The sequence below is a fragment of the Salminus brasiliensis genome, chromosome 14, assembly GCF_030463535.1.
Source record: "Salminus brasiliensis chromosome 14, fSalBra1.hap2, whole genome shotgun sequence".
Classification (NCBI taxonomy): Eukaryota; Metazoa; Chordata; class Actinopteri; order Characiformes; family Bryconidae; genus Salminus; species Salminus brasiliensis.
In genome coordinates, this window is record NC_132891.1 from 4,086,309 (window position 1) to 4,099,288 (window position 12,980).

At 46.5% G+C, this 12,980-nt stretch overlaps 1 protein-coding gene across 5 annotated transcripts in view; it reads left to right on the forward strand.

Moving 5' to 3' along the window:
* Positions 1-12,980, forward strand: part of LOC140576730 (nuclear receptor coactivator 3-like) — a 105,544-nt gene that overhangs the window by 65,893 nt on the left and 26,671 nt on the right. For all 5 annotated transcript variants that reach the window (XM_072696287.1, XM_072696286.1, XM_072696291.1 and 2 more), the window contains 2 exons: positions 7,005-7,109; positions 8,312-8,472. In XM_072696287.1, the coding sequence (XP_072552388.1) occupies positions 7,024-7,109; positions 8,312-8,472 (247 nt within the window). In that variant the 5' untranslated portion in view covers positions 7,005-7,023. The remainder of the gene's footprint in view (positions 1-7,004; positions 7,110-8,311; positions 8,473-12,980) is intronic.

Genomic DNA, 12,980 nt, shown 5'->3' on the forward strand with positions numbered 1-12,980 from the left:
ATTAGTGTGTGTGTGTGTGTGTGTGTGTATGTATATATATATATATATATATATATATATATATATATATATATATATATGTAGTGTATATGTATATGTAGTGTATATGTGTTTTTATATATATATATACATATACTGCAGTGCTTGAGAAGTATGTCCACCCTCACACACACACACACACACACACATACAGCCACTGTCCTCCAACTTAGGCCTTCTGGAAACCCCGCCTCCAGCCACAACATCCTAATTACGGTGGATATCCGTGTGCCCCCAGTGCTGTGGTCAGATGTTTCTAAGATGGCGATGGTCAGCACACATTCAAGTACACATTTGACCGGTGTGTGTGTATATATATATATATATATATATATATATATATATATATATATATACTGTAAAGTTGCTGTTTTTATTTATTTATTTATTTTAATTTTTTGTGTGACAGCACTGAGATATATATTATATAATGAATAACAAATAAGAGACCACCCTACATGATCAGCTTCTCTGGTTTCACTTTATAGGCAACGTGTTTAGAAAAATGAACATTTATATTGTATTTCATAAACCATGGACAACATTTCCTCCAAATAAAAATATTTGCTATTTAGAAAAAATATTTATTTATTTGCAGAAATGACAACTGCTCAAAAACAGCTGCTCAAATATTGCAAATAAATGATTATAATAATTATAATGCAAATAAGTTATTATTCAACTTTAAACACAGTACTAATATCTGGTGATTGTGTATATATGGTGAAATAACCTCAATCACAGCTCTCGTGTCTCGACAGGCTCTCCACTAGTCTTTAAAGGTAAAAAAAAAGGTAAAGGTGCACGTATTTGTCACTGTACAGTGAAATGTGTCCCCCGCGTTTAACCCATCTGTGGTAGTGAACACACACACACACACACACACACACACACACACACACACACACACACACACACACACACACGTGAACTAGGGGCAGTGAGTACACACGCACCCAGAGTTGTGGGCAGCCAACTCCAGCGCCCGGGGAGCAGAGAGGGTAAAGGGCCCGAACCCTCGGGAATCGAACCCACAACCCTGTTATCGATATCCCGGCGCTCTAACCACTGAGCCACCACTGCCCCTACGTTGCTGTTGGGTGATTTTTATACCATTCATAGGTAGATTAGCTTTGTTTAATGAAATGCCTGAAATAAACCGGCTGCCAGGCGCGTAGAGATGCAAATGTCTCTTAATTTTATCCAGAGCTGTGTGTGTATAAAAATATATTTATTTATTTATTTATTTATTCCAATTTATTAAAGAATCGAGTTGTAAATGGACAGTTTGAACCAGCCCTTTTTTATTCCCTCTCTCCCTCTCTTTCTCTCGCTCTCCCTCTCTCTCTTTCTCTCTCTCTCTCTCTCTCTCTCTCTCTCTCTCTCTCCCTCTCTCTCTCTCTCTCTCTAATGTGGGTGCAGGCTGTGCTGAGGTGAAGGTTGAGTTGAGGCCAGGGAAGAAAAACAACAGGAGGATTGTGTTATTACTCTGTGACTGAGGAACAGTGTTGGTGGGAGAGGAGAGCAGAAGTGATTCAGTGGGGAGTGATTCAGTGGGGAGTGATTCAGTGGGGAGTGATTCAGTGGGGAGTGATTCAGAGGGGAGTGATTCAGTGGGGAGTGAATCTCTATGCATTTTGGTTTATTAGTCTGTATAAGCATATATTATGTGGTGTCACATGTTTGATGGTTTCCATCACCAGATGAAGCTTCTTCTCTCTAAGCCTCATATACCTCCACACACTTATGCTCCAACCAGTAGAAAGTGTGTGTGTGTGTTTGGGTCTCAAACAAGTGCTAGATGTGTGAACCTCTGATCCATACAGCATTAGTGCGTGTGAGTAGAAGAGCAGAGGTTTTTATTATTTATTTATTTCCCTATTTGGAATTTGAATCATGCCTTTCTTTACACCCCTACTGTTTACTGACACACTCTCAGTCACACTAACCACAGTCCGGCTCGATTGCGGAGATGACCAGAGGGGAAATAAGCACCAGGAGTGCTGTGGACGAGCAGAGCTTCACATCAGTCACTCCGTGTGTCCTTGTTAGTGTAACACCCCTGCTCGAACTCTCCTGCAGTATTTGTCAGCTGCATCAACTCCCACCTGCTCCAGCACTAGCAGCTCACAACTGGTCTCCCCGGCTCAGCCTGGGACAATAAAAAAAAAAAGGCAAACCTGCTCGTACTGACTAGACTGGAGGTGACCCATTTCCCTGAGGCATTCAGTCAGCAAATAATAAGCCATTCTCCTGCACTGTCTCGTCCGCTGCGCAATTAGAGACCCCTTTTCTTCATGAGGAGAAAGACTCCTCCATCTCTGCCTCCTCCAGACGCCGGCCTCTGAGTGACCTTGCACGACCATGGTGTCGAACGGTTCCAGTTGATCTGTGGAGGACAGGAACTGATATCCTGACCTCACTAACACTCTTGTCGCTGAATGCAATCAAATCCTTCCAGCAATGTTCCTCCAAAATCTAGTAGAAAGCCTTCTCCCCAGACAGTGGAGACAGTTACGCCAACAAAAGCAGGAGAAACTCATTTAATAGCCTTAATTTCAGAAGAGACAATGATAATGAGCAGTGTCCCAATACTTTTGTCAAAAGACAATTTTATTCTATTGACAAAAGTATTGGGACACTGCTCATTAAGCTGCATTTTTTTCGTATGAAAGGTGTGAGAGTTATCATTACAGTGGTAGCAAACAAAGCCACACCCCCTGCCCCACCCCCAATACTTAGATAGCCAATGAGAGTGTGGTCATTTATATACAACATAAGATTAAGAGGGTACAGAGCAGCATACATTTAGGGAATTACTCCAGATAACATACACTTGTGGGGTCTGTATGAGTAGCCCAACTGGGAAGTTCTGTCTATGGGTTCCATGCTGGCCCCACATCTGGATGCCCACCAGGGTCCCACTGGGGTCAGTGATGGGACCAGCAGGGGTTAAACATGGGCCCTGTCTGGGTTGTACACTGCACTACACTGGGGCCTAGATGGGAGCTGTCACAGTGTGGCCCATTTGAGTCCCACGTACAAACCCACCCAGAGCCCATGCCCACCTGGAACCCACGTAGCCCATGTTCCACCCACCCATGTTGTCTAGGACAGTGTTATTAGCTTGATCCTCGTCACAGTCGTCTTTCACAGAGCTCAGGGAGCTTTAAAACACCGGGAGAAAACAAAGCCTCCTTCAAAAATAGTACGACGCCTCCCGCGTGTTCCATCTCGCAGCGTTTTGCTGCCGAGTGTTTATTCATCCGCAGAGCTGTGCTCCTCAATTAGGGCCAGTGTCATTTCCGACGCGCCGTCTGGAGCCTGACGCGCCCGCCGTCAAGGGGTTTGGGCTCCGGGCCTCCGCGCACCACGCGCCGTTTAATTGGGAGAAACGGGTCTCTGTGGCTTTCTGAAAGGCAAACGTAACGCCGAGCGATTCATCCCAGACATGTGACAAAGGATGTCACCCGGTACGCGGATGAGCGCGAGGTGTGTTGATGAAAAGCTCGGCTAATTGAGAGAAATTGTCTCTGCTCTCGCTCTGTGTGCCGGTGCGCTAGGCTGTCTGCGCTCGGTGAAGGCTGCGGTGTGCCGAACCCGCGTCCTCCGCTTCGGGGGAGCGTTAACTCAACGCTTCAGAAGACAATTAGAGAAGCATGCCTCATCGTCGCTGTGAAAACAAGACGCTGGATACAGATGAAAGCTAAGCGGGACACTTTTTTTTGTGGCGTAACTCGTTTATTTTTATTAGCGTCCACGCTAAAGTCATCAATTATTCAGAAGCAGCAGCAGCGTCCAGGTTTGCTAAACTGCGGCTTAAAATGAGCTGAGAAAAGCTGAGCCGAGATTCCCAGACAGTGAGCGCAGTGTGAAGTAGGCTACTGACGTGGACACCGATCAGTGGCTCAGCGGTTAGAGCGCCGGGATATCGATAACAGGGTTGTGGGTTCGATTCCCAGGCTTGGCAAGCTGCCACTGTTGGGCCCTTGAGCAAGGCCCTTTAACCTCTCTGCTCCCCGGGCGCTGGCGCTGGCGCTGGAATTATATATATAATTAGCATTAAAAAGCCTATGTCACAGACCGTTTCCTAGAGCCGAGCCCGACTCGACAGGGCCTGAGGAAAGTGGTGGAAAATCATGGCCCGACTCGGCCCGAGTGTTTACTTAGCATAGAACTTTTAGTGCAACAGTGGATCTCCACTATAAAGATTACAACCCCGAGAAATGGCTCTGCTATATATATATATATATATATATATATATATATATATATATATATATATATATATATAAAGCTACGTGATAATCACAATATAGCCAAGTAACAAATCAGTGAGTTAGAAGCACACCTGAGCTCCCCCACCCTTACACTTGACCTGTGGTGCTGTGTGTAGCCAGTGGGACGGGCCCAGCCAGCATCAGCCTGTCCTGGTATCCTTCAGCCTGCTAAACGTTGCCTCCATCCGAATTTTTTTTTACCCTATGTTATGTTATGTAACTTTCGGTCATTGTAGTTAGAAAGGTCAGTTTTAATGGTGTTGTCGGGTTTAAATTCGGGCTGGGGATCATAATGACGCAAGCTCGGGTTGGGTCGGACTGGATTTTTGGGCCAGAACTAAACTCTAGTCTCATTGTTTATCCGGCTGGAGTCTACGAACGTGCCGTAGCGTCAAAATCGTTGCTTCTCGATGTTTCTATTAATATCTCTGTGATAATATTGATACAGAGAATACTGAATCTTTAGGCTCCGCCCTTTCCATTGCATCTCATTGCGAGATCGTACGTGACTCGCATGCGTAGTTACGAGGCTATGAAGACGGTTCGAGATACTCGTCTCCACTTGGTGTATTTGTGTGTTCGTCATCTGCCTCTCATCTGTAATTGGTGGATTTGCAGAGGACAGAGAAGCTGCTTGGCATTGGCTTAGTTAGCAGGATGACCGTCTGATCTCCACAGAACTAACTCAAGTCTGATTGAAACCCAGCTAACAGACTCGGATCGAGTGGCTGCTGTTTAAAGGACAGAAGCTGAACCGATCCTCATGGTTTTGGATCTGTAGCCACTCGCTAAGCTAGCCTTTGCTGAGCTATCTCGGCTAGAGCTTCACCGAGTCTCAGACAGGCCGCAGCAGCTGGCTATGTAGGCTTTGATAGGTTAGCTAGAAAGCTAACTCTGTGCCCCAGCTAACTGAGGCTCAAACCACACACATTTAGAGGATACAGAGAGAGTGAGCGACCGGGCGAGAGAGCATGGAGAGAGAGGGAGAGAGATAGAGAATAGATGAGGTGGGGACGGGATGGGGAGAGAGAGGTGTAGAAAGGAGGATAGAGAGAGAGTGAGACGGAGTGAGAGAGGGAGACAGGGAGAGCGAGATAGAGAGGGAAGGACGAGAGAGTGAGCGAGACAGGGCGAGGAAGGAAGAGAATGCATTGAGAGAGAGAGAGAGTGCAAAAGGCGAGAAAGCAAGATGTGTAGAGGGTAGGATTGGGAGAGGGGGTGAGGGACAATGGGAAAGAGACAGAGAGAGATAAAAGAGAGATAAGAAAAGAAGAGAGTGAGCGAGACGGGCGAGAGAGCAGGAGAATGGGATAGAGAAAGAGAGAGGTGTAGAAAGTAGGATAGGGCAAGAGAGCAAGAGAAAACATGGATAGAGAGAGTGCAAAAGGCAAGAAAGCAAGAGGTGTAGAGAGTAGGATTGGGAGAGAAAGATAAACGAGAGATGAGGAAAGAAGAGAATGAGCGAGACTGGGCGAGAGAGCAAGAGAATAGATGGAGAGAGAGAGAGAGAGAGAGAGAGATAAGTAAGGAGAGAGTAGAATGGGCAGAGAGAGAGCGCAAGAGACAGAGGGAAAGGGAGGGGGAGATGGAGAGAGAGAGAGAAGAGATAGCGAGATAGAAGCAGAAGGATTGGGAGAGAGAGAGCGAGAGAGAGAGAGAGAGGGTCCATATCTATGTGTGGAATCTTCTGGGGTCTGTATCTCTGTTTCTCCCTGGCAGGGTTTACCTCGTTGTTGCATCAGCCACACTCGCGGTCCAGACCGCCTGACCAATCACGCCTCTCGCCCCTCCCCGCTCGCCCAGCGCACACTAATCAGCTGGAAAATGTGGAATGATAGACTCCGGTGTCAGAACGTCTGCTGAGCAGCGTGCTGGGTGTAGAGAGAGAGAGTGTGTGTGTGTGTGTGTGGGGGGGAGAACACAAAGAACAGTGAGGCATTCAGAATAACACCTACTGTAAGCTGAAATGTGTGTGTGTGTGTGTGTGTGTGTGTGTGTGTGTGTGTGTGAAAACATTGGATGGATAGCAGGCTGGTGAAAATAATGAAAAAATAGACTGTGTGTGTTATACATGCCCTTATCTGTCACCAATTTCCTTTTTTTTCAGGGCCAAATAAATTTTTTTAGATTTGACAATTTTTTGACAAAAGTATTGGGACACCTGCTCATTCATTCATTCAGTTTCTTCTGAAATCAAGAGTATTAAGAAGAGTTTGTGCATTAGAGAGGTCAGGGTGTTGGATGATCACCACTTCACCTCATCCCTAGGGGCTTTATACCCCTCTACTAGCCCACGCCTGGCATTAGGCAGCACAGTGCCAATAGGGTCATGATGTTTATCTGCTCCAGAGAGTCCTATTTTATTGGTAGTGGTTGTCTAGAGGGACTGTGTCAGCAATGGGTGCAACTTAAAGTAGCTGAATGCATTCATTAATAGGGGTGTCCACAAACATTTGGACATGTGTATATATATATATATATATATTGTTTATCAGTTTATCAGTTTCCCACTAAACACCTGTTTGGCCCTATACAAGCTGTGTGTGTGTTTGAACACAGTTGTGGAAGCTTAATACAGCTGAATTCTCTAACCAGAAGGGGTGTCCACAAACATTTGGACATATAGTGAATGAGAAACTTTTGAGGTGCTTCATACTCTCTCCCCTGTGTGTTCGACTCATCCAGGTGCTGATATGTATACAAGATGAGTGGAGTGGGGGAGAACTCCATGGAGCCGCTGTGTTCCGACCGCAAACGCAAGCTGTCCACCTGCGACACGCCGGGCCTTGGGTAAGAAGCCACTGGACTAGGCCTAGTCCATAAAGGGTTAATGGCATTCTAAATATTAATGACATTAATTACGCATCATATTAAAAAGTTATTAACACGTTAACTTTGTAAGCAGTCATTTTTTATATTTATTTTTATTTAAAAACTACAAATATTAAAGACCGCAAACTAGAACATGCAGCTTCCTGAAGGAAACGCGGAAAATGCAGTTGCTAGGCTGTTGCCATGTGGGCGCTGAGGTGAAACTGCTTTTACTAGGAGGATGCTACGGTATGCCAGATGGTTGCTATGGGGTTGCTAAGCCATTGGTAGGTGGTTACTATGGTGTTGCTGTGCGGTTGCTAGGTAGTTGCTATGGTGTTGCTAGAAGGTTGGCAACTTTTAATACCCCATTCAATCAAATGGGAAACGGTTCCGTTAGAAATCCGTCGGTACGCGGATTTGGACGTACTCCAGTGCCAATTTTGAAAACTGCAGGACGAGTAACGCAGCAAATATCCGGCAGACAACAGAGGTCCGATCTGGGCAGGTCCGATCCAATCAAAATAGGTTCAGTGTTGTGACACATCCTATCCCCTCTGACGTCGCCTTACAGAAGGATCATTTAGGACCACCCAATACGTTAGCCAGCCGATGTAGCTAGCATGATACTCCTTAGGCAGCTGATGTAACTAGCATGCTACTCGTTATCTAGCCGATGTAGCTAGCATGCTACTCGTTAGCCAGCCAAGCTGGTCCACCCCCTCAACTGTATTAGCTACCATGCTAGTGGTTTTGTGGGTTTTTTTTTTTTTATTGCTTTATTATTTTATTGGATCCCAGTTATCCACTGATCTTGCACAAGATTAGCTCGATAGCAGATAGCTAGTGCACAATAGCAACAACAGTATTATATGGTTAAACTTAAGCTAATAATTGATTCACATTTAATAAATGAAGTTAAATAGCAACGATTTATCCAGTTAAAAACTTCTCAGTAATGGTCAGTAATGGTCAGTAAATATCGTACGATACATTTTATCTGGTATATAAATACGACGACCGCATGAAGATGGCCAATTAATCACATGCACAGTTTTAACCAATGGGACAGTCCGGGGGGATGGGATTTGTCACGACACCAGAATCAGACATTCCAAGGGTCGTTTACAGGAGCTTGCCAGACGTAGGGTCTAATGACAAGGCTCTTGCGCCCCCTGCAGGTGTGACAAGCGACGGCGAGAGCAGGAGAGCAAGTACATTGAGGAGTTAGCCGAGCTCATTTCCGCCAACCTCAGCGACATCGACAGCTTCAACGTCAAGCCGGACAAGTGCGCCATCCTGAAGGAGACGGTGCGCCAGATTCGCCAGATTAAAGAGCAGGGTGAGTTGATTCCTCGTGATTCCATACAGTGCATGTCCAAAAGTATGTAGACACCTTTTCATTCATTGTTTCTCCTGGAATCAAGATTTTGAGAAGGACCACGCCCTGAATTCCTCCTCCTCCTCTTCCTCCTCCTCAGCCCTGTACATACCCACTTCTCACTTCTCACACCTTCATGACAAACACCTTCGCACCCACCTCCACCCAATCTCCACCATTCTTCTCCAAGCTGACCCAAACTACGGGAGCAGCTCAGCTTCCACACCCTCCTGCCTTGAAGCTGCCCCGAACTCCAGCCTCCCCATTACACCACGCCTTCTGTGGCGTGGTCCCTTTGCTGCTGTAACAGCCTCTACTCTTCTAGGCAGACTACACGCTTGATGTTGGAACATGGCTGTGAGGATTTGATTGCTTTGGACATGGTGTTCGCATAGTCCAGGAATGCACAGGTTGTAGAAACATGATAGACGTGATATCGGTGTGAAACTGAGCTGTAAACGGCCTCATTACAGTGTCATTCAGCCGGCATTCGAAACTCTGGCTCTGATGCAGGCTGTGGAAGATGCTACAGCACCGCAGTTGGAATGTTTATGAAGAGGAATTCCATCAATTTGTTCTTCATAATTCAGGCGTTGAGGTGTGAGATTGCTGAGAAAGTCATTCATACAGTGGAGGCGACTCTACAGCACAAATACAGCCTTTCTATTTACTCTCCAAACCCACCGGTGAACCCACACACACACCCCTGAGTGTTATATGGCATGTTGATGATGGTGAAATAGTGGTGAATCATCTGGAAAACGTTTCAGATATTAACCATTTCATTCACTTTCAAAGGCGATACACTCCGACTCAGACGTCTGCATCGCTACCTGCCCCCTGAAATGTGCCGAGCATCATCACACATGCGAGTGTAAATTGGCCAAGGGTCCCATAGTTTCCTGATTCTAGACGTGTTTGATATATGACTCCATGAGTTTGAATCCCGAGCCATGCCACTTTGCCATCAGCTGCCAGAATCTGAGAGAGCACAATAGGGGGCAGTGGTGGCTCAGTTAGAGCAGTTAGAGCTCCGGGCTATTGGTGACAGGGTTGTGGGTTCGAGACCTGGGCTCGACAAGCTGCCAGTGTTGTTTCTGAGCAAGGCCCTTCACCCTCTCTGCTCCGCGGGTGCTGGAGTTGGCTCTGGGTGTGTGTGTGTGTGTGTGTGTGTGTGTGTGTGTGTGTGTGTGTGCTCACTGCCCCTAGTTCACTAGTGTGTGTGTCTGTGTGTGTTCATTATAATGGGTAAAATGCAGAGGACACATTTCGCTGTATATGGTACAGTGGCAGATATGTGCACTTTTATCTTTTAATTGGCCATGCTCTCTCCGGGTGGGTAGATGGCGCTATTGCCACTCATCATATTTAAGTATAAATTAAAAACAAATGGTGTGTGTGAAGATGTATGTTCTTGTGTGGAACCAAAAGCGGTTCTTCTATGTAATGACTCAAAGAACCCTTTGTGAAATCTTTATTTTGCATCACCTTTTGTTTTTAAGAGCGTAGACTGATTATCTACAAGTCCTTAGTACATACACTCAGTGGACAAAAGTTTTGGGACACCTTGTTATTCATTGTTTTAGAAAAACAGCCTGCCTCACCACCCTACCTCACCTCTGACTCACCAACTCATCCCAGAAGTACTGGATGGAGCACCAACCATCCATCATTCCAGAGAACACAGTTCTTCCGCTGCTCCACAGCTCCTCAGTGCTGGGGGGCTTTATACCCCTCTACTAGCCCAAGCCTGGCATTAGGCAGCATGGTGCTGATAGGTTCATTAGGTTTATCTGCTTCAGGGAGTCCTATTCTATTGGCAGTAGTAGGTGCAACTTAAAGTAGCTGAATGCATTTAATAGAAGGGGTGTCCACAAACATGTGGACATAAAGTGTGTGTGTGTGTGTGTTTGATGGTGAAGTTTTTTGAAGTTGCCACATAAGCTAATCAGCATCGTTATTTCCAGACGTCCGACTGCCAAATGGCTCGTTTCCATCAGATGAAGCTACAAAGAGACTAAAAAGGATGTTGTAGAGTGATCGGATCCGTTTTTAAAGACACTTGAAGTGATTGAGACACAGCTCTGGAGTGGCTCTCCATCTCCTGTGTTTGAAGATGCAAATCACTCTGCGTTTGCACGGACGGGCGCTGGCACTCAGACCGGTTTGGCGAGATGATGCCGGTACCGTCACACCCAATTTAACATGAATTTGACAGCATTTGAATGGGAAGTTCGACAGCATTTGAATGAGACGTCAGTTTATGACCCTGATGGATTATTTTCGGTGAGAGAGCAAGAGCCAGAGATGGAGTTGGAGCATGTACGATATTTGGACAAAAGTATTGGGACACCTGCTTATTCATTGCTTTTCTTCTGAAATCAGGGGTATTAAAAAGAGTTGATCACCGACAAGAGCATCAGTGAGGTCAGGCTGTTCTCAGGATGATCACCCCCACACCACCGTGATGGTCGACCACCTATGTTGTACCTGGAATGCTGTGTAACCACCTTGCTTGTGCTGGTAATGTTGGTTGAACATGTTGGTCACGCTGGTCGACCACCCTGGTCATGTTGGTCAGCCAGCTTTGTCAACAACGTCTGCTTTCCCATGGCAGACAAGGGTTGGATTCCCAAGCCAAGCAAGCCCACCACACTACACCAGTGCGTCCTGGGAAAGCAGGTGTTGTTACATGGCCAGCTTGACAAAGCCAGTGGACCAGAATGACCAGAGCTAGCAAGGTGGCCGACCATCTTGACCAGCATGATCAGCCAAAAGCCAGAAATGTAGACGGGACAGTCGCTCCAGGAAAGGCTCCTCTCACCACCTTGGTCAAGTTGGTCATGTCCTGACCACCTTGGTCGTGCTGGTCATGCTGCTTGTGAAGGCAGTGATTAGTCGGATCAGGTGGCGTTGATTAGGACTGGTAGCTTTTCAGGATCAGGCTTGACTGGGACCGCTGGTTTATAGCAACTGGACATCAGTTCTTACTGGACGGAGAGTGGTAGACGTCCTGCTCTCCTGACCTCACCAGTAAAATCTCTGTACTTTCCTTCCAGCTTCCTTATGGCTGTGATTTATTAGACTGTAGGTCAGTTCAGGAGAGGACTGGGATGGGAAGAGAAGAGAGGGGGGGGGGTCTAAACCATCAGAAGAGACAGTGAGAGGGTCCAGCTGGGTCTCATTTTGCGAAGAGGGGTTGCCATAGTTACAGGTAGCTCTTTTTTCCTGCAGTATCCCATTTCTTCCCTGAACTTCCTGCTTCAGATTAATCTGTTTGTTTGTTTGTTTGTTTTCAGCTTGTTTTGTTGTTGTTTATTTTTGTTTACTTCAACAACAAACAGGGTTTATCCCTCTGTCTTTCTCCTGTCTACCTCGTTCTCTAACCCCTACGTCTCTCTCTCTCTCTCTCTCTCTCTCTCTCTCTCTCTCTCTACTCCCCCCCGCCTCTTTATCCCCCTTTCTCTCTGTTTTAGCCCCCTTCCTTTATCTCTCTCCCTCCACCCTGTCTGTATCTCTCTTACCCCTCTCTCTCTCTTTCTTACTGTCATTCATTCTCGCCCTTCTCTCTCTCTCTCTCTTTCTGCCCTCTCTCCAACTCTCTCTCCTCCTGTCTCTCTTTATTCCTTTCTCTTTGTCCTCACTTCATCTGTCTTACCTCTCTCTCCCTCTCACTTTCTCTCTCTCTCTCTCTCTCTCTCTCTCTCTCCCTGTCTCAGCCTTCTCCTCATTATTTCTCTCTCTGTCTTACTCCATCTCTCTCTCCCTCTCTCTCTTCCTCACTTTCTCTCTCTCTCTCCCTGTCTCAGCCTTCTCCTCTCCTCTCTTACCCCATCTCTCTCCCTCCCTCTCCCTTACTGTCTCCCTCTTTCACATTGCCTACCTTCACCCTTTCTCTCCCTCTCTCTCTCTCTCTCTCTCTCTCTCTCTCTCTCTCTCTCTCTCTCTCTGTCTGTCTCTCTCTCTCTGTGTCTCTCTCTCTCCCTCTACCTCTCTTTCTCTCTCTTACTTTCTCCCCCTCTCTCTCTCCTTCCACCTCTCTCTCCTTTCCCTCTCTTTCACCCCATTCTCTCTCCTCTCTCTCTGTCCTCTCTGTCCCCTCCATCTCCCTGTCTTTTTCTCTCCTTTCTTTCTCTGTCCCCTCCATCTCCCTCTCCTTCTCCCCCTTCCTCTCTGTCCCCTCCATCTCAATGTCCTTCTCTCTCTCTTTTCTCACTCTGTCCCCTCTATGTTCTTGTCCCCTCTCCTTCTCTCTTTTTCGATCTCCTTCTATCTCTCTCCTTTCCTTGTCTTTCACCCCATTATCTCTCTCTGTCCCCTCCATCTCCTTGTCCTTCTCTCTCTTCTCTCTCTCTGTCCCATCTATGCCCCTGCCCCCTCTCTTTCTCTCTTTCTGTCCTCTCTATCTCCTCTTCTTTCCCTCTTTTTCACCCCATTCTCTCTCTCTGTCCCTTCTGTTTCCTTGTCCT